The sequence below is a fragment of the Dromaius novaehollandiae genome, chromosome W (assembly GCF_036370855.1).
Source record: "Dromaius novaehollandiae isolate bDroNov1 chromosome W, bDroNov1.hap1, whole genome shotgun sequence".
Lineage (NCBI taxonomy): Eukaryota > Metazoa > Chordata > Aves > Casuariiformes > Dromaiidae > Dromaius > Dromaius novaehollandiae.
Genome location: NC_088130.1, coordinates 22,609,823 through 22,629,597, shown reverse-complemented (window position 1 = coordinate 22,629,597; position 19,775 = coordinate 22,609,823). Strand labels below are relative to the sequence as shown.

Sequence of the window (19,775 nt, the reverse complement as noted above, 5' to 3'; positions counted from 1 at the left end):
AACTCTCTCTCTTCCATAGCTACTTTTATGAATAGCTGGTGGAAAGCACCATCTAAAACCATTTAGGTAGTTCACTGGGGGGTTGAGGGGGATATGTTTCTACTATCTACAACATGAGTTCTATGAATGTGGGCAATGTGGGCCTAAACTGCTTTTGTACAGTTTGTCAGTTGTTTGGTGACTCTTGTGCATGTGGGATCTTTAACCTGAGTCCAAACTACCTTCTTGCACTTCATTATTAAAAATAAATAAATAGTTGTAGTGTTAAGGAGCAATTAAAGGTTTGACATTTCTCCCAAGCAGTCATATACTCTAGAGATATCAGTCATCCCTTCTGCATTGTTTCTATGGAGGAAACTCGAGCAGCATCCTGAAGCAGGATGCAGATATGGACAGGTGTCTATGGAAAGGCTAGCTAATGCTTCAGTTATCTGAAGTTCTTCAAGAAGTGATGTTTCTGGGTGTATTTCACCCTTATCTTTTTCTTTCTGTCTGGATTTGGATATCTTGCGTGAAGACTTGCAGTAGAGAAGAAATTGGAATGGCTGGTGTCTCTGCATTATAAGTGTTAAAAAGCAGGAATCTAAGATGTAGGCACAGATAGACTAGAAGCTGATGACAAGATATCTACATATTACCAAGAGGTACAAAGGGAAGGAAGATTTTATAGTTAATGAACTAGTTAAGTCTTGCTATTCCTGATGTCCACAAACACCCCCACAGTTCTCTTCAGTGAGATAACTACAGTGATTCATTCTTTTTGTCTGCTGATAGCTTATTTGTTTCTGCAGACACTAGCCAGCAGAGCTTAAAGGCTTCAGCTGATCTGAGAAGAATACTATAAGAAATGTTTGCTGAAACAAGCACTAAAGTTGACCAGAAAGAGAAAACTGAAAAATGACTCTATTCATACAATCTTAAGCAGTCATCTTAAGCAGTAGGACATGGAGAACTGCTTAAGATGCTAAGAAAGGATAGAGTAGTATAAAAAGGGGGTCCATTATGGAGAGAAGCTTGGCAAATGCAGGTGGGGCTTCACTTCTGTAACTTTAATAGCTTACAGGCAGTAGTTAACCTTTGAGAGCATTTAGGGGACTCTTGCTTACAGCAGCTGTGGAGGATGGTATCATTAATAGAGGGACTATCTTAAATTTTGGTTTAGCTTCTGTAGTACTTGGTTTATTTGCACATCTTAAGCTTACCACTTTTCTTTCTCAAAGCCTTGGAACCCTAGCTATCTCAGAAAAATGAACAAGCTATCAAACTGAGGGGGAAATGCATGCTTTCTATTAATGGCACACAGCAATTGATCGTAACTGTTCTTTATGTTTCTTGAATAAATGAACTTTTTTAGAGTTTATATAAATAAAAAATCTTCCTAACAAGTTTCATTTTAATTGCAGACTTATCGCCAGATTAGGCTAAATGAGTTGCTTAAAGAACATTCAAGTACAGCAAACATAATTGTTATGTAAGTAAAGGATTTTTATGGTTATCCTAATTGATACAGTATTGTAATTTGAACTGTAAATATATGTAAATACAGGTTAGCAAAAAGACACTGCCTTGGCAATGAAGCATAGACATACTGAAGCAAGTTTCTTTTCTGGAAGTAATTTATTAGCAATGCAGAGATACTACACCAATGCATATGGAATGGCCTGTGTGGTTTCATGCTTCTGATACATTATTTCAGATGATTAACTCTGCATCTGTAATGCAGCTTGGCATTCTCACATTTCCTCCACTCTTGCATGCCAACTATTCCCTTATCTTTCAAGTCCTTCCTTTCAACTCTGCTTTTTCTAAAATGTCTCTAGATAAAGTTACCTTTGATCAACGTTGTTATCTGCTGATGCATTTCCATGGAATTCCTTTTTCTGTAAAGAAGCAGAATGCAGATTGCAGGTTCCTCAGTGCTTTTCTTCAGGAGCCTGTTTCAGAGTTCCATGAAGTAGTGCAGCAAATGAGGTTTGAGCAATGCAAATAAACTTGGAGTAGTTTTTCAAAAGACAGCAATACCACATGTTTTGGAAGGACTGTGGGAAGGGTAATTAGACTGCAACAACCTGGCACCATAAGTAAAAGCTGTATTTTGAAGACTTGAAGAGTCTTAAAAGAAATTTGCTCCAACTGAGGAAAATCCTCCATGAAGCTTTCTGAATATAAAATGGTGATAAGAGACCAAAAGTCAGGTGTTAGTAGATGCAAGGCCTGTGGTGCTTGAGGTGTGAACTCTTTAACTCATTAATTGAATTCTGAGGTAAAAAGTAAAAACTAAAAGGGACAAGAAACTGGACATAATACCCACCTCTTTGCAGAATCATATTTACATGTATGACCTCTACAAGGTTTTTCTAATTGTTCTTTTTTTCTTTCTTTTCCCTTCCTCTTGTGAATTATAGGAGTTTGCCAGTTGCACGGAAAGGTGCAGTTTCTAGTGCATTATACATGGCCTGGTTAGAAGCTCTGTCTAAAGATCTGCCGCCAATTCTCCTTGTTCGTGGGAACCATCAGAGTGTTCTTACCTTCTATTCCTAAGAGTACTGCAAATGGGACAGCTATGATGAAAAGGTACTTCAGTGCCCAGAGGAGAGTGACTGAGATGTTCTATAGATTATTAACATCACAGAGGCAAAAAGTGACTCTTCTTTCACTATTTCACTGACTTGAAAGCACACAAGGAAAGTCACTGTATTTATAAAGTTGTGACATCTTCAGTTTTATTCTAAATCTTCTGTAATTTAATCTTGCTTAATGGGGGAGGATTCCTTGTTAGAGTGAAGAACAAGACAAGCTTTTTCTTTGCTATTTGAATAGCAGCAATAAAAGTGTTTTATTTTTGATCAATGAAAGGATTATAGATTTATAAAAGCCTTTTAGCCTTGAGGTGCCTTCTGAAATTAACCAAATCTCATCCATACATCCTATTTTGTAAATTTATATAGAATGTCAAAATCTGCCTTCAACTAAGAGTTTAGATCAGACTTCCTTTAGTTTCTAGTCTCTTCCATATTACAATAAAAATGAATGCTGCTTTTCAGTCTTCCATTGAGCTATTAGTTCTTAGTACTGTATGTGTTTATTGTTTGGAATGTTTTTTTACATCTGTTAGATTTAAAATAAAGGTGAGGATTGGGGCAGGTCAGCTGGAGTAAGACAAATTCCTGATGTTATTGTCAAGATTGTGTACTACTAAATTTTGTAATAGTTAAAATAAAACTAATTGTACTAGCTGAGAGGATCTTTTTCTGAAATTTGACATTGTGTATTTCTTTGGCATTGGTGTGAGATACACAGCTAACATTAGCTACCTTGATGAAGGTGTGTCAGTCTTTGCTCTGTAGCTCTGACAAGAAACTGAATTGATGTTATAGGCTGAGGCCATTTTTCTCATTTAAAAACAGTAAGAAAACAGAGACCTGTCCTAGCTCTTGGCCTTTTACATTTTGGTATCACTTACAATTTATTTTGAAACGAAACTCAAGTTAAGGCTTGAATGAGGAAAATATGACCAATGTGATGCCATCTAACAGAAAACAGTAAACACTATGTGGAATCTTGCTAGGCCATCCAATATTAAATACAAAAGCTGAAGTTCTCTTGCATTTTTTTCAACAGATAGTTAAAAGGACCACTAGTTACTAGGGGAGATGTTTTTAGGTCAATTCGTTCAGTTGTCAGCAAATACACTTAGTCCCATTAAATAATACTCAGGTTTGATCATCTTGCAATTTAACTTTATTGCATACATCCTACTTTATACATTTTTCTATGTTTAATAAAGAAACTGCCAATTTTATGTGCCCTTTCATTGTATGTTTTGACTAATGCATAATTTGTTCTGCTATGAACACCTACACAAGATATTTCACTTGAGCCTATATACAAAGGTTAATAATGTGAACTATTTTTAAAATTCCTATATATTTTGGATAGAAAGGATTGCCTAAAAACATTTCACAAGCTTTTGATATTAGTATTGGACCTGTTACTGGCTCAGTTTACCAGTGCTTCAGTGATTTTCATTTAAGGATGCACAGAAAATGTGTATTTTTTATGCTAAATACAAGATCAAATTGAAATGTAATAATTCCTTTTGAAGGGCAAGCCAGTTAGTTATTGTGTCACAAGATAGAGCTGTAGGTTGTTAGGATACAAGATAAAAATGTTCTACATAGTGCAGTATACACTGTGGTCAGGTTATCGGTAAACTGCAAAATAATGTGTTTTGTTTTTCCTGCTGGTTTCTATCAGTTGGATTTGAATCTATTGAATCATTTCACTTTTAAAAAAGAGAAACAAACCATCAGGTTTTGCTGCTAAGTGTGAGGTAACTGATGCCAGCATGGACCCACCTTGTTATGATAAACATTGTGATGAGACAGTTTGCAGTAAAAGCACTGTTCCTTTCTGGGTGAGGGGGTGGGAATCAAACTTACCCTTGTGTCTATTACAGGTTTTACAGTGGCTGTTGGGGGGAGTAAGGATGTCACATTGTGAATATGGAATCATTGCCATTTTTCTTACTGTTTTGTGGGTTACTTTTTTCTTTCCTTTTTTTAAACAGATGGACAGTAAGGCATGGACTTAGTGCTGCTATCTTAAAAATGTGCACAGGTACACTTATTTAAAAGGTTTTTTTGCCCATTCAGGAAACCATTGCTTGTGATCTGTAACACAGAAACCAAATGAAGTGTGTGTATACATGCATATATGTGTATAAAATTATATAAAATATATCTAAATATGCATATGGGGATGGGGCGGGTAATGTCTGTGAAATAATGTAGGATGCTTTTCACATATGCACTCTGAGAAGTCCACTAACACTAGATACAAGGTCAAGTTTCAAGATTGTTAAACTAAAACTTCAGTGGTTAATGGTAATTGTTAGCAACAGATGTCAGTTAGTGGCAGTCACTTCAACTTCTGCTTTGATTTTGACGCCAAATATAGTTATGTTCCAATCATTGTTAATGACTTGAAAAATGAAATATCACTGACACATGGCAATTCATAACTTCTTTAGATTAGGTTTCTTTGTATGGGTTGAGAAAAACAGCAATAGCTGAAGAAATCAATTATTTATTTGTTTGTTCACTTATGTTTGTACTTAGGTTTCCTTTTACATACATTCTTTTTATATGCTTTTCTGACATATTTAAAAATAACTGAAAATAATTTAAAGATTTGAGCGTTAGTGGGTAATGATCCACTGGGTTTGAAGATGTAATATTTGATACTGTACTGTAACTGTCACACACAAGATGCTTTTCTAATGTTTTAACGTAACTATTGCAGTTACTACTTTGTACCGAGGGTCACTGCAATAAAAGGAAGTGAATTCAATACAACTGTCTTGTCTAACAAAGCCTTTTTTATTGGTGGGAGAGGGGGACTCATTCGTAAATTAACTGATTAACGCTGAAAACAGTGAATCTGTATATTGTGTGCATCTGATGATGTTTATCTTTATTGTGGAATTTAAACTTAAAAGCTGTTCAGGTGACTGGTATGAGACGAGTGTTTTGTTCTCAAGAGGAATGCCGGCCATTACTGAATTAGGAATAGTGTTGGTTGTGTAAGAAAAGGAAGGCTTGCTTTGCTGTCTCCCCGGAATTTCTCACAACTTACTGGAGGATACACACACTTCCCTGTGTTCTTATGTGGCATCAAAGCCACTAGTAAGGCAAATTTGACCTTTATTTCCTTATCATACATTGAACTTGGACTTACATTCTTCAACTTTTTTTTTTTTAAGTTCAAAAAAAAAAACAACCCCATAATCAGAACTGGCATTCTTTTTTTTTTTTTTTTTTTTCCTTCCTCATATAAAATCATACTTGGAACCACTGGAGAACTTCTAACCTCATCAGTTTTGGTGTTTCCTAATATGGCTGAATGAAAGAAAAATTTTGTTTGAAAACTAATCCCTGAAAAATCTATGTACTTATTAAAACTTCCTGAGTAAGTGTATCTATGTGTTTAAACTTAGGCCTTGAGAAAGTGAGGTTTGGAGGCCAACTGAAAAGGAACACCTGTAAGAGGAGCACTGCAACTTTCTTTGGGTCTTGCCTGTTTTTAGTATGTAAAGGCATAGAAGTAGGTATATGATGTTTCTTCTAAATGCTTTTATTTGCTGGAAAACCTGTTGATCTCAATCATGCAGTATCATAAATGTATTTGCAAGCAAGCGACAACTTCTCGCATGTACCTTTCCAAGCTAAATACAAAAGCCAAATGAAGATTGTTCTCATCACGTGGCTACCACATCAAACACCCCGGAGGATCCAAGTTCTGGGAGCACTTCATGTTGTATAATTATCTGTTTTGTTTCATTTGTGTGTTTTGTTTTTAAACAGGACAGCAGGACTCCCTTCACCTTGGTGCATGTCGTTCTTACCATCGGTCTAGTCATGCTCCTCCTTGTATAAACTCTCCTGGAGCCTTTAAGTCTTGCCTCTTAAGTTGACTGAGGCTGATGCCTGAACTTGGAGAGGGGGAGGGAGAAAACACACTGATGGAAATCATTGCTTCAACTTTCAGTTCAGGCAGCAGTATGCGCCTCTTAAAACGAGAGGCAGGAATAACCTTTCTCTTAAACCAAAATAAGCTTTGCGTGGTCTAAACACCATCTCATGGTCGGAGGTGGCAACTGCGCTATCCTCGGGGCAGTACACAGTGAAAGCACTGGGCAATACGTGTAGCCAGAAGTCACCTGCGTGACCTTGCATTGACTGGTCACTGGTGTGGATAAATACAGAACTGCGAGCTGAAAAAGGAGCCTAGGAAAAAAGGAGCCTTTCTTTACTGATCTCGTATTTATCATGCTACTTGTGCAAGGCTGATGAGGATGGTAAGCTATTATCACACTGCCTGCAACATACTGTCTGCACGTGCTATAACGTGTGAAGTTCACAGCAGAGCAAGCTGAAATCCAGTCTCCTCAAAGCGGGGAGGGGAACGGGAGGGGGGAATGGTATGAAAGTGCCAAGTATCTAGCGCCTTGGACTTCCCCTCCGCCCCAACAGCCCCGGCTTCCGCCGCTCGCGACCGTTAGGCGGGCACCTCGCTGGGCCACGTGCGGCTTATTAACACCCCTGCGCCGGGCTCCGCCCCTCGTGGCAACCCCGCGCTCCTATGGGCTGCAAGCGTCTCCCCTCGCCCTGTTTGTTATTGGCTGCTGTGGGGGAGCGGGCGCTCACCCTGTCGCGCGCCGCGGCCGTTAAACCGTTGTCCTGGGCCAGGCGTGGGTGAGGCAGGTAGAGGGACGGCGGTGGTGGCGCTCCGCCCCGGGAGGAAGGTGAGCGGGAGCCACGCTCGTAGGCCTGCCGTATTCCCGGGGGCTGGCGCCGCTGGGTGGCGGGAGGCACCTGCTTCCCGCGGGGGAGGCCTGGGCCCGCCGGCGTGGGGGCACGGACAGGGCGCGGAGCGGAGCCCGCCCCGCGCTGCAGCCTGGCGGGGCTGGGGCAGCGGCAGCCTCGTGGCGCCCCCGGCGGCGGCGGCGGCGGCGCGGGGAGGCGCTGCCGTTGCTGGGTGGCGGTGCTCACTTTAGGCCTTGGCTGCTCAGTGTCGACGGCTGCTTCCGTACCTGTGCTCCTTCGTGTTTAGCCTGCCTTCCCTCTGTTGTCCGAAAAGCGGATTCGTTGCCCGGTGTGCAATGAGCCAATAATTACACACTCAGGAGAGACATTTATTTATTTATTTCAGAGTTGCGCAAGCCTGGGTGCTCGGTGGTCTCCCACAAATCGAGCACACCCCCCCCAACTTTTCAGGTAGCATTTATACAAACAAATTGCCAGATTTGCGACTTTCCCTTGTACACTGATTGGTTAGTGATTTCTTCATTCCCTGGGTCCCACCCCTGCTTCTCAAGGTCCTGATCAATTAACACTGCCCCAGCTAGGTCAGTAGACGTTATCTCCCAAGGTCCTGACGAAGAGGACATAATCCAGACCCCTTAATTAACACTGTTTCAACAGTGAGAGGAGGCTTTGCTTCCCAAGGTCCTGGCACCCAAACAGGCCTTATTTCTCAGCCTTGGCATCCTCCCTTCTGGAGAGTGGGGCACAAGAATGCAGACTGCTTGTAACTCCCTTATCTTTCCAGCCTGCACCAGCTCTGAGGCCTTTTCTTAACGAACTAGGAGCGTGGCCTAAGGCTTCAGCAAATTTAGCTACTTATGCTAAGCAAGTGTGCGGCTACTCATGCTAAGCAAATTCTATCTAAGATAGAAATTATCCAAATCTACCTACTTCAAACATTCTTTCTGAGCTTCTCAGGGTTGTCTTGTAACAATTCCCCCCTTTGAGACTTATATGATCATTTTCATATTAGTCTCACTCTTTTAAAATCTTTCCCATATTAGTTTCATATAACACTTAGAAATACATTGAATCACTACATAAACGCATACAAAAATTACTAGCATCAATCCTAGAATTGTTAAACATTTTTTTTTAACCCATGAGCTCACATCAGGGAACCAGGAAGTCAACCATTTCCATATTTCTTCAAATCCGAAAGAAGTATCATCTTTCTGAACCTCATGTAAGATTTCAGTCTGCTTCCAGATTTCATTTAGATCGGTAGAAATTCTCCCGCTTTGATCCACATATACACAGCAACTAGTATTTTTTACTGTACATACTCCTCCCTGAGATGCCAATAACATATCTAGAGCCATTCGGTTTTGGGTACTTATTTTAGCAATTTCTGAAACCTCCTCTTGTAAAGCTGCAATGGCATCAGAGGTTTTATTCCCTATTTTTTTCAATAACTGCTGAAATATTTACTATTGCTTTTTCAAGTTCACTCACTCCCAATTGTGGGAACAGCCACCTTACGAATGACTGAAACCTAGTAGGTCGATCTATTAAAGGATTATTGACCCTCTTTTGTCTCCTCATGAATGTTCTTAGCCAGGATTTTTGATATTTATTACTTAGTTCTTTTCTTATAGTAACATTAGGGATTATTGCCCCTAAAGTACACGTCCCTGACCAATTAGGAGGTAGCACTTTTCGTGCCTTGTTCCCACACAACCAATACCATCCACTACCTTTCGGAACATGCCACCCATTTAGTTCCTTACTTGGCCATTTATAACCTATTTCAGGTATATGAGAGCAATTTTTATAACCTCCCACCTTAATGGCTCCAGTACAGTTGATCGGTTGCTTTCCATAGGGTACAGTTTTTTTCCCACCATCTATTACTATTATTACATCTTCGGACACATTGATAATAATCTCCTGTCACACTCTGGACTTCCCATTCCTGTTCGGTTGTTTCATTATATTTTGTTTGATTGCTATCATTTCTTATCTGTTTCATAAATTCCATAAAGGAAAAATTAAGAGGCACTCCAATTAGGGGGAAGCCCTTGTTAGAATGTTCAGGGAAGTGGGTACACACCCAGCAATCCTTCTGGTTAATTATCTTCATAGATTTCGTAATTACTTCCAAATGGAGATTATGGCTCCAAAATCCTTCCTGGTTCCCTTTAATTGTTTGGCTCAGGTAACTTAGAAAAACTAACCACCACATTTCTCTCCTGGTTATTTGGGAGAACATCATTTTTACACAGATACCATAGATACCATAACAACAATATTAACCCTATTCCTAACAAACAGATTAAAGCAATTCTTTCCTGAATACAATCTAAATTTAAAACCGATTCGCTTTCAATACAACTCAAATATCTTTATATATTTTTAACTTTAAAGGTTGAACTTGTTCAGCTTTCCACGTCTCTCGAGGTACTGCTTTCACTCGGGTGTAGTGGATCCAGGAATCAATTCCCTGCAGTTTCACAGCAGTATTTGTTGTTAGCAGTACAAGATACGGTCCCCTCCACTTTTCTACCAACGGCTCGTCCTTCCAGGTCCGAAGGTACACTTGATCTCCTGGCTGGAATGAATGTACAGGTGAATCTAAAAGTACAGGAGATCTTAACTGGATGTACCTACGGAGAGAAGTAAGAACCTTTGCCATAGACAAGAGATAATCACTTAAAATTTGATCGCCCTTAACGTGCATTTGAATTTCATTTCCAGTTAAATTTACAGTGTAAGGTTTACCATACAGAATCTCTAATGGACTAACTTTCTCCCTAACCCTTGGGGTTATTCTGATTCTTAATAATGCCAGAGGTAAAACATCAGTCCATTTCATCTGAGTCTCCTGACACAATTTTCCTACCTGTCTCTTAATGGTTTGATTCATTCTTTCCACTTTTCCACTGGATTGTGGCCTCCAGGGGGTATGTAAGTCCCATTTAATTTGTAGTATTTTTGAGATTTGCTGTACTATTTCTGCTATAAAATGAGGTCCTCTATCTGAAGAAAACCCTTCTGGTACCCCAAATCTTGGTATAATTTCTTTTAATAACATTTTTACTACCTCCCTGGCCTTATTGGTACGGCACGGGAAAGCTTCAGGCCATCCTGAAAAGGTGTCAACAATTACCAACAAATATTTATATCCATTACATTTTGGTAATTCAGAAAAATCAATTTGCCAGTAATCCCCGGGCGTAAAGCCCCTTTTTACTTCCCCTGGGGGGGGCTTCTTCTGAATCTTGGGATTATTTCTAAGACAGATTTCACATTTTTGTGTAATACCTTTTGCAATTATTAGCATACTGACTCCCACAGCAAATCTTTTAACTGTTTCAACAAGTGACTCGGCTCCCATGTGGGTGCTATCATGTATTTGCTTCATCAGCTTCTTCATTATCAGCAAAGTTACCACACATTGTGCAGTAGATGTCACCCACCATCCCTCGGGAGTTTTTATGCATTTCAGTATTTCTGCTAATTTATTTTCTTTTTCAGTGTATACTGGAATTTCCATTTTTAACATTCTTTCTGGAACTAAGGCTGCCACTGACATGGATAATGCTGCCCTTTTTGCAGCCTCATCGGCCCTTTTGTTCCCTTTAACTATGTCAGTCTGTCCGGACTGGTGCGCTTTGCAATGCATTACTGCTATTTCTTTGGGTTTATTAACTGCTTTGAGTAGTCCCATAATCTCCTTACTGTATTTTATAGGATTCCCTTGAGAAGATAGCAATCCTCTTTCTTTCCAAATTGCGCCATGGGCATGTATAACCCCAAAGGCGTATTTTGAATCTGTAAACACATTAGTTCGTTTTCCCTCTGATAATTCCAGAGCCCGGGTTAAAGCAATCAGTTCTGCTTTCTGGGCAGATGTATTTGCTGGTAGCGATCTTGCTTCGATTTCTCCTTCCAAAGTGACAACAGCGTATCCGGCCCTTCTTTCTCCCTTTACTATAAAACTGCTCCCATCGGTAAATAATTCCCAGTCTGGATTCTGCAACGGAATATCTCTCAAATCTGGACGGCTGGAATATACTCGCTCAATAGTTTGCAGACAGTCATGAGCCAACCTCCCCTCTTCATGGACTGGTAATAGAGATGCCGGATTAAGGGTATTAGACACCTTCATGGTTACATCTTCTTGCTCAAGTATCACTGCCTGGTACTGCACCATCCTACTTGGGGATAACCAGTGATGCCCTTTTTGTTCTAAAACTGCTGCAACAGCATGTGGCACATAAACAGTCACTTTTTGTCCCAATGTCAATTTCCGTGCCTCTTGTATTAACAGCACAGCAGCTGCAACTGCTCTGAGGCATCCTGGCCACCCTGCACTCACTTTATCCAGCTGTCTTGAAAAATAAGCCACAGGTCTTTTCCAATTTCCTAAAGTCTGTACAAGCACTCCCAAAGCCTGGTGCCCTCTCTCATGTACATAAAGCTCAAATGGCTTTGTTAGGTTCGGAAGTCCTAATGCAGGGGCACTCATGAGAGCAATCTTGATTTCATCAAATCCTTTTCGGCACTCTGGAGTCCACTCCAGCAAGTCTCCCGGCCCCTTAACAGCTTCATATAAAGGCTTTGCCATTAATCCAAAATTAGGTATCCACAGGCGACACCACCCAGCCATTCCTAAAAATCCCCCGAGTTCTCTTTTTGATTTTGGGGGGGCGATCTGACAAATCGCTTCTTTTCTTTCGATTCCTAATCTTCTCTCCCCCTGGGATATTTCAAATCCTAGATAGATTACGCTTTCCTTCATGATCTGTACTTTTTTCCGAGATACCCTGTATCCCGCTGTTCCCAGAAAATTTAATAAACTGATGGTTGTTTCTCTACATTCTTCAATAGTGTCTGCCCCCAGTAAGATATCGTCCACATACTGTAATAAGGTAGTGGTCTCTTTCTTACCTTGCCATAATTCTAATTCTTTTGCAAGTACATTACCAAAAATTGTAGGACTGTTCTTGAATCCTTGAGGGAGTACTGTCCAGCACAACTGCATTTTGCGTTTCGTTGTAGGACTTTCCCACTCAAAGGCGAATAATTGCTGACTTTGTTCCTCCAAAGGGATACAGAAGAAAGCATCTTTTAAGTCCAATACTGTAAAATAGACGTTGGAATCATTTATCGTTGTTAACAAAGTGTATGGATTGGGTACCACCGGGTGCACATCAGTCACTATCTGGTTAATAGCTCGCAAATCCTGTACTAGACGATATTCTTGTGAATGTGGTTTTCTTACAGGCAGGATTGGAGTATTGTACTCGGATTGACATTCTCTCAACAGTCCATACTTTAAGAAATTATTAATCATAGGCTCCAGTCCAACACGGGCCTCTAACTTCATGGGATACTGTTTTCGCCTTACCGGTTTAGCTCCTTGTTTTAATTCCACCTTTACCGGTTCTGCACATCTGGCTCTTCCAGGTTTCTCCGTTGCCCACACAAAAGGGATTACTGCGTCCATTACTTCAGAGGGAATTTCACTTGGTCCATCCTCCACCTGTTCGGAATCCAGTGCTTTCTGCAACATATATGCTAGTGCCTTCCAGGCGTTTCTTTGTGGAATGTGCACCTTAACTTTGTTTTGATCAAAGGTTATCTGTGCCCCCAGTTTATTCAGTAAATCCCTCCCCATTAGGGGTAATGGGCATTCTGGCATGTACAAGAATTCATGTGTTAACACTTTATTTCCTATTTCACATTTAATTGGTTGACAGAAAGGTTTAACCTCTCGCTTTCCCGTGGCCCCAATTACTGGCATAGAGAATTTACTCATTGGTCCCTTACAGCTATTTAGTACTGAGTATGCTGCTCCAGTGTCTACTAAAAATTTAACTGTTTCGTTCCCCAGCTTTACTGAAACCAGGGGTTTGGCTGGGGAATCCAATTCCTCAACCCCCGGTCCCCGTCAGTCTGAATCCTCTGTACCAATCATGAGCAAATCTGCCTCTGGAACAGATGCAGACTCAGGTTTCCAATGATCTGTTTGTCTCTTCGGGCACTCATTTTTCCAGTGCCCCTTCCCCCTGCAAATTGCACACTGATCTCTCCTTAGCGGAATTCCATCTCCCAAATTCCCTCTTACTCTATACCCTCTTCTACGTCCTTGTCCTTTCGGAAAACTCCCTCCCTGAGAGGGAGTTTGTGCTTGGGCAAATGCAGCTGCCAAGATTGCAGCATTTTGCCTCTTATCTTTCGGTTTCTCCTTTTGTTTTTCCTTTCTCTCCACTTCTTCCCTATTATTGTACACCTTATATGCAATTTCTATTAATTGCGATATCGACATCCCCGACATACCATCTACTTTCTGAAGCTTTCTCCTTATATCTGGTGCTGATTGTCCTACAAATAATGTAGTAAAAGTTATTTTATTTGCTTCGTCCTCGGGATCCAAGTCTGTCCATTTTCGGGCAGTTTCACATAACCGCTCGTAAAATGCAGAGGGATCCTCAGTCTTACCCTGTGCGACTTGATATAGTTTTGCAATATTTTTGGGCCTAGGCACTCCATGCTTTACCCCATATAGTATTAACTGTTGGTACTGTTTAGTCATTAACCTGCCTGCCCCTGTGTTTTGATCCCAACCCGGTTCCCGGGTCGGCATAAAACGGTCTGGTCCGTCTCTGGCATTTTGCCTTTCATTTTCCTCTTGAGCTTTATCTAATACCATTCTTTTCTCCTCAGGTGAAAGCAAAGTATTTAAAAGCACCTGTAAATCCTGCCAATCTGGATTATGATTTTCAATTATCATTTTAAAGGATTGATACATTTTTTCTGGATTTTCTCGGTACGACCCGGCAGACTCCTTCCAATTCATTAAATCTGTAGTTGAAAAAGGGACCTTCACATACACAGGCATCCCGTCTGGTCCGACTGCTTGACGCAGCGGGGCCTGAATCACAGGATTTTGTTGAGCCCGAGTAGCCCGAGTTCTGCCTGCAATTGGGCTACATGCCTCACTTCCCTTATTTCTGCTATCGACACTATCTTGATCTCTTTCCGGAGAGACCAATAATTGTACATCCTCTTCCTCATCACCCACTTTTAAACATCTTTTCCCAATGCTACAAGCAGAGCAACACCGAGGCATTTTCTCTTTGTTTCCCATCATCATTAACACATTTGAGTCAGAGATCAATAGCTTACATTTTTTTCTAGTTTCATGATCATTTCTCAGAGAGAAGAACAAATCTACGTATGGGACCTCATCCCATTTGTTCTGTCTTCTGCAAAACAACATAAGTTGCAAGATTGTATTATAGTTTAGCGTTCCCATTTCTGGCCATTTTTCCTCATCCTCCAGTTTATACATTGGCCACCACTGAGTACAGTATTCCTTTAATTTTCTCCTTGTTAAAGGATTCCCACCAAACTTTCTCCAATGTTTCAGGATGCATCCTAAAGGAGAACAGGAGGATACCCCCACAGATTGTCCTGTTCCCATATTACCACCCTTAAAAGAACGTTCTTACCAATTACGCTTTCGTACACTCCAGTCGTCACTGTCCAAACGTGTACAAAGCTTACCTTTGGTTACCACAACCAATTACCCTTGTATCATACCCTTTATGCAATGTCTCTTAATAATTACTGCGTTGCACCTTTGAGTCGCTTACCTGTTCCGACCAGGGAGGGTGCTCACGGAGTCCCCGAACAAAACGGTCGGTGCGCGCTGGAGTCTGATGAGCAGCGTCTCCCTGCCGGAACTGGCAAGATGATCCGGGCAAGGCTTTACAGCGAGGGTCCCACCTGGGTCGCCAGAAAACTGTTGTCCGAAAAGCGGATTCGTTGCCCGGTGTGCAATGAGCCAATAATTACACACTCAGGAGAGACATTTATTTATTTATTTATTTCAGAGTTGCGCAAGCCTGGGTGCTCGGTGGTCTCCCACAAATCGAGCACACCCCCCCCAACTTTTCAGGTAGCATTTATACAAACAAATTGCCAGATTTGCGACTTTCCCTTGTACACTGATTGGTTAGTGATTTCTTCATTCCCTGGGTCCCACCCCTGCTTCTCAAGGTCCTGATCAATTAACACTGCCCCAGCTAGGTCAGTAGACGTTATCTCCCAAGGTCCTGACGAAGAGGACATAATCCAGACCCCTTAATTAACACTGTTTCAACAGTGAGAGGAGGCTTTGCTTCCCAAGGTCCTGGCACCCAAACAGGCCTTATTTCTCAGCCTTGGCATCCTCCCTTCTGGAGAGTGGGGCACAGGAATGCAGACTGCTTGTAACTCCCTTATCTTTCCAGCCTGCACCAGCTCTGAGGCCTTTTCTTAACAAACTAGGAGCGCGGCCTAAGGCTTCAGCAAATTTAGCTACTTATGCTAAGCAAGTGTGCGGCTACTCATGCTAAGCAAATTCTATCTAAGATAGAAATTATCCAAATCTACCTACTTCAAACATTCATTCTGAGCTTCTCAGGGTTGTCTTGTAACACCTCCTTAGCCGCTCTTCGGTAGAGAGCCGATTGTGGATTCTTCACGGTAGGGAGCACGGGTTGTAAACGGCCGCAGAAAGGGAAAACGTCCATTTACTTATATGCTCCTTAGGAAGGAAATGTCTAAATCTTCTCTTAATGCATTAGATCCTCTGTGGGTTGGATAAAGTTTAACATTAGTTCTGTTTGGGTATATGGCTGTAGTTTTGCCTGTTTGTTCTGCAACCGTTGAGCAGCTTGCCAATTTAACACCTGCAGTTATCTGGAAAAGTACTAATTTCACTCACCTGCTCACACTTATTAGCTGGAAAAGTATTAACTCCATTCACCTGCCACCCTGAAAGGTGCTCTGGTGTGTGTTGGAAATACGTTTTTGTTGCACTTAAGTGAAATCTTGGAAAATACGATATTAACAGGAATCTAATAGCAATAGTGTCTGGAGTTAAGAAAGCTAGAGCAAATCTCCTTCCCCCTCCAAGCCCCCGAGCAGGGGGTGGCTATGGGGAAATAGACCCTGATAAAGTGCAGTCAGATCCGATTCTAGTGTGCAAGTTTGTGGGAACAGGGGCCTTCTCTTCCTCGTCCTTCAGTTCCTGTATGGAATAATGATTTTAAAAGCCTGCTAATAAGACTTGATTTTTAGTGATGAAAGAAACAGGGAAGGCTTTCTGTGGATAGTTTTCGAGGAATTCAGATTTCAATAACTCCACTAGGTGGCACTGTTGTCTTTCGGTGTTTCGGGTAGTAAATTAGACTGTCCCGTCAGACACATTCACCGTTTCTTGTGCTGTTTCTTCTGGCTAAGTGATGTTTAGTGCTTTGAGTAAATTTAGTGCATATCAGCACAATAGTATACTGCTATGTTATATTTCTATAGCTTTGTCTGTGGATTGGAGGAAAGGAAATAAACACTGTTTAACTCTTCATATACAATTTTTTTTTATTCCTGGGGGGGAGGGTTACTGCATTTTTGTCTTAAAGGGTATAGAAATCTCCATGGAGATGCTGCCTGTCGAGTTCAAACAGCATCTCGGGTGCTGCTGCCATTCCATGAAGCACTTGGTGGGGCTTGCTTCTCTGTTAGTGGCTCTTTCCAGCTGTGGTAACCTGGGAGAGCCAAAGGCTGAAAGTCCTAGGCAGAGAGAAAAGAGGAGACCTTTTAAATACAAAATAGTTTGACTAATAGGTCCTGTCTAGTTTCAGAGTGATTTGTCGCATTCCAGCAAAGTATCCTTGCTTCATAAGAAACAAGGAAGAGAAATGCCCAACTGCTTTCTACCAATACAGAGGTAGGAGCGAGAAAATAAAAATTTTGTCTCCTATCATCCCAAAATATTTTTTTGAATAGAATAGGTTCTGGCTGTTTAAAGCACTGGGGGAGACTGAGTACTGTAGCATTTGGCATTCTGAAGCTTATTAAGCTTGAGAATAACTTTATCACTCTGTTGAAAAGTGTTTTACAACTAATAACTAAATCTTGGAACATCTCTCAGCAGTAAAATTTGTCTCTGCTAAACAGATGTTAAAATGGAGTCAGAAGTAAAGGATTTGCACGCGCTTTTTGTTAGAAATCAGAGAGCTGGATTTAGCCTTGAAACATCCTCTCTTCCAGGCCTATATAGTTATTCTGTCAGTCCAAGCTGCCTGGTCTGATGCTTTAACCACAGTTTTCTGAATTGTATGGTCTCTTGAACAATTCCTTTGTACTGCTTCTACTGATTACATAGATTAACTGGTAGAACTGTATTATAAAAATACATATTTGAAGCAAGGAAGGGCCATATGCGCAAAAGAATGTGCCCGATAATTCAGTGTTTGCCTATTTATTTTCTAACTATGTCAGTCTATTTAATGTAATTCAACTCTGATGAGTAGTTGGTGTAAAGAAAAGATCAGAACATTAGCTGTAAACTGCGAAAGCATAAGCACAAAAGCGAAGCATCGTTGCTTGTACTAAAACAGTAATTTAAGCACCGGTAACCTAGAAATCATAGCAGATCAAAACGTGGTTCCTGCCAACAGAAGCCTGCACCTCAAAGGAAATGACATTTTACGGAGTCAACCAACAACAGCCATTCACAGTATTAACATATGAAATGAAGGCTAACCACAGAATAAAGTGTGGGCTTTCCCATGGGATTTTGGCTAACCTCATATAGAATTTCATTCTACTTTCAATTGCACAATTGAGTGTTGTTAATTTTAAGAGTCTTTGTTCTCATTAAAATGATTGTGTATCTTTCAACTAGCAATAATACTATCTCAGCTATAGTAGGGTTTATTGGGGGAAAAACCTCAAGTTTTGGCAGGTACCTGCCAAACCCAGCTAAGCACTCTTTATTTGTGGTGTCTTTATTTTAATTGGATTGCAGGGTCTTGTGGCAGGTCCTTTCTTGCTATGTGTGTTGTACCTAGCAGAATGACACTTTATTCTTGAGTGGCACCTGGGAGTCACCATCATGCAAATAATTCCAAAGGATTAAAAAAAAAAAAAAAACCCACAAAGTTATGAGTATTCATAACATCTTTGGGAATTGAGCTTCCTCTCTAGCCAGAAAACAGACCCAAGTTTTTCTATATTTACTGTTAGCTGACCCTGAAATCATTATGTCATTACAGAAAACTCATTCTGTCCCAGAATGACGTTCCAGTCAAAGCATTCCAGTATTAATTTATGTTTTGGTTTCTGTCTTTGCAAATGTACCTGTTCTGTGTGTCATCATTCCAAATGTGTCATGTCGTAAGATACTTGGCTCTTTTGCATGAGTTTTCAGACTTACACGATAAATTGGTTTGGAAGATACCTGCGGAGGTCATCTAGTCCAAATTTCTGCTCAAAGCAGGTTCAAATGGATCAGATTGCTCAGGGCATTGTTGAGTTTTGAACATGTGCAAGAATGTGTGTTCTGCAACCTCTCTGGGCCTCTGTTCTAGTATTGGACAACTCTCGTGATGAAACCTTCTAATCCTAATCAGAATTTCCCATGTTGCAACTTGTCTGTTGTCTTTCATCCTGTTGCTGTGCGCCACCAAGAAGAATATCTTCCCATGAGGTTACTGAAGACAAGAGAAAGATCTCCCCATAGCCTTCTCTTCTTAAGGCTGAACAAACCCAGTTCTCTGAACTTCTTGTATGCTCTGCTCTAGTCCTCTGGAATCATCTTGGTCACCCTGCTGGACTTACTTATTTCCTTGGTCTTTTGCTGCAAGTGTACTTAAGCCCATTTTACTGTTCTTCACATCCCTCACTAGTTTCAGCTCCAACTGACCTTTGTCTTTCCTGGCTTCAGCCCTGCACACTTGGTCAGTGTATTAGTATCCCTCTGTCCCACTACCACTTTCTGTGTTCTTGTGTTTGACTTCAGTTAGGAAGGAGTTCCATGTTTATCCATGCTGGCTTCTGCTATGCTTGCTCTGTTTTCCACATAGCTGAATGGACTGTTCTTGCTTTTTTAGGAGGTAGTTGTTGAAGTTCAGCTAGTGTTCCTGGCTCCCTTTGCCCTGCAGAGCAGTCTCCCACGGGATCCTGCCAAACATATCTTTGAACAAGCCGAAGTTGGTGCTCCTGAGGTCTAGGGCTGTAGTTCTACCACTTATATTGATTGCTTCTCTCAGGATTTTAAACTCCACTCCATGTTGTAGTCGCTGCAGCTGAGACTGCTCTTCACCATTGCATACCCAGGCCATTCTTTCTTGTGAGGAACAAGTCCGGCAGGGAGTCTGTCCTAGCTGGCTTGTTGACTCTCTGTGTCAAGAAATAATGATCAATACACTCAATAAATCTCCTGGATTGCTTTTGTCCTGCTATATTGTCCTCCTTACATTGTTGGGTTTAAAATATCCTGTAAGCACTGGAGCCTGTGATTGTGTGGCTTCCTCCAGTTGTCTATCTCATTTTCAAGTGTGTTTCTGAAACACTTGTATGTATTCTCCTAGAAGAGTGAAAAAGTCACCTGCAAAAGTGTTAGAGGCATTA

General features: G+C 41.0%; 1 protein-coding gene across 2 annotated transcripts in view; it reads left to right on the top strand.

The window, feature by feature from the left end:
- LOC112992374 (solute carrier family 12 member 2) overlaps positions 1–5,357 on the top strand; it is a 66,909-nt gene extending 61,552 nt beyond the window's left edge. For both annotated transcript variants that reach the window (XM_064500499.1, XM_064500498.1), the window contains 2 exons: positions 1,404–1,471; positions 2,406–5,357. In XM_064500499.1, the coding sequence (XP_064356569.1) occupies positions 1,404–1,471; positions 2,406–2,541 (204 nt within the window). In that variant the 3' untranslated portion in view covers positions 2,542–5,357. The remainder of the gene's footprint in view (positions 1–1,403; positions 1,472–2,405) is intronic.
- Positions 5,358–19,775: the final 14,418 nt, after the last annotated feature.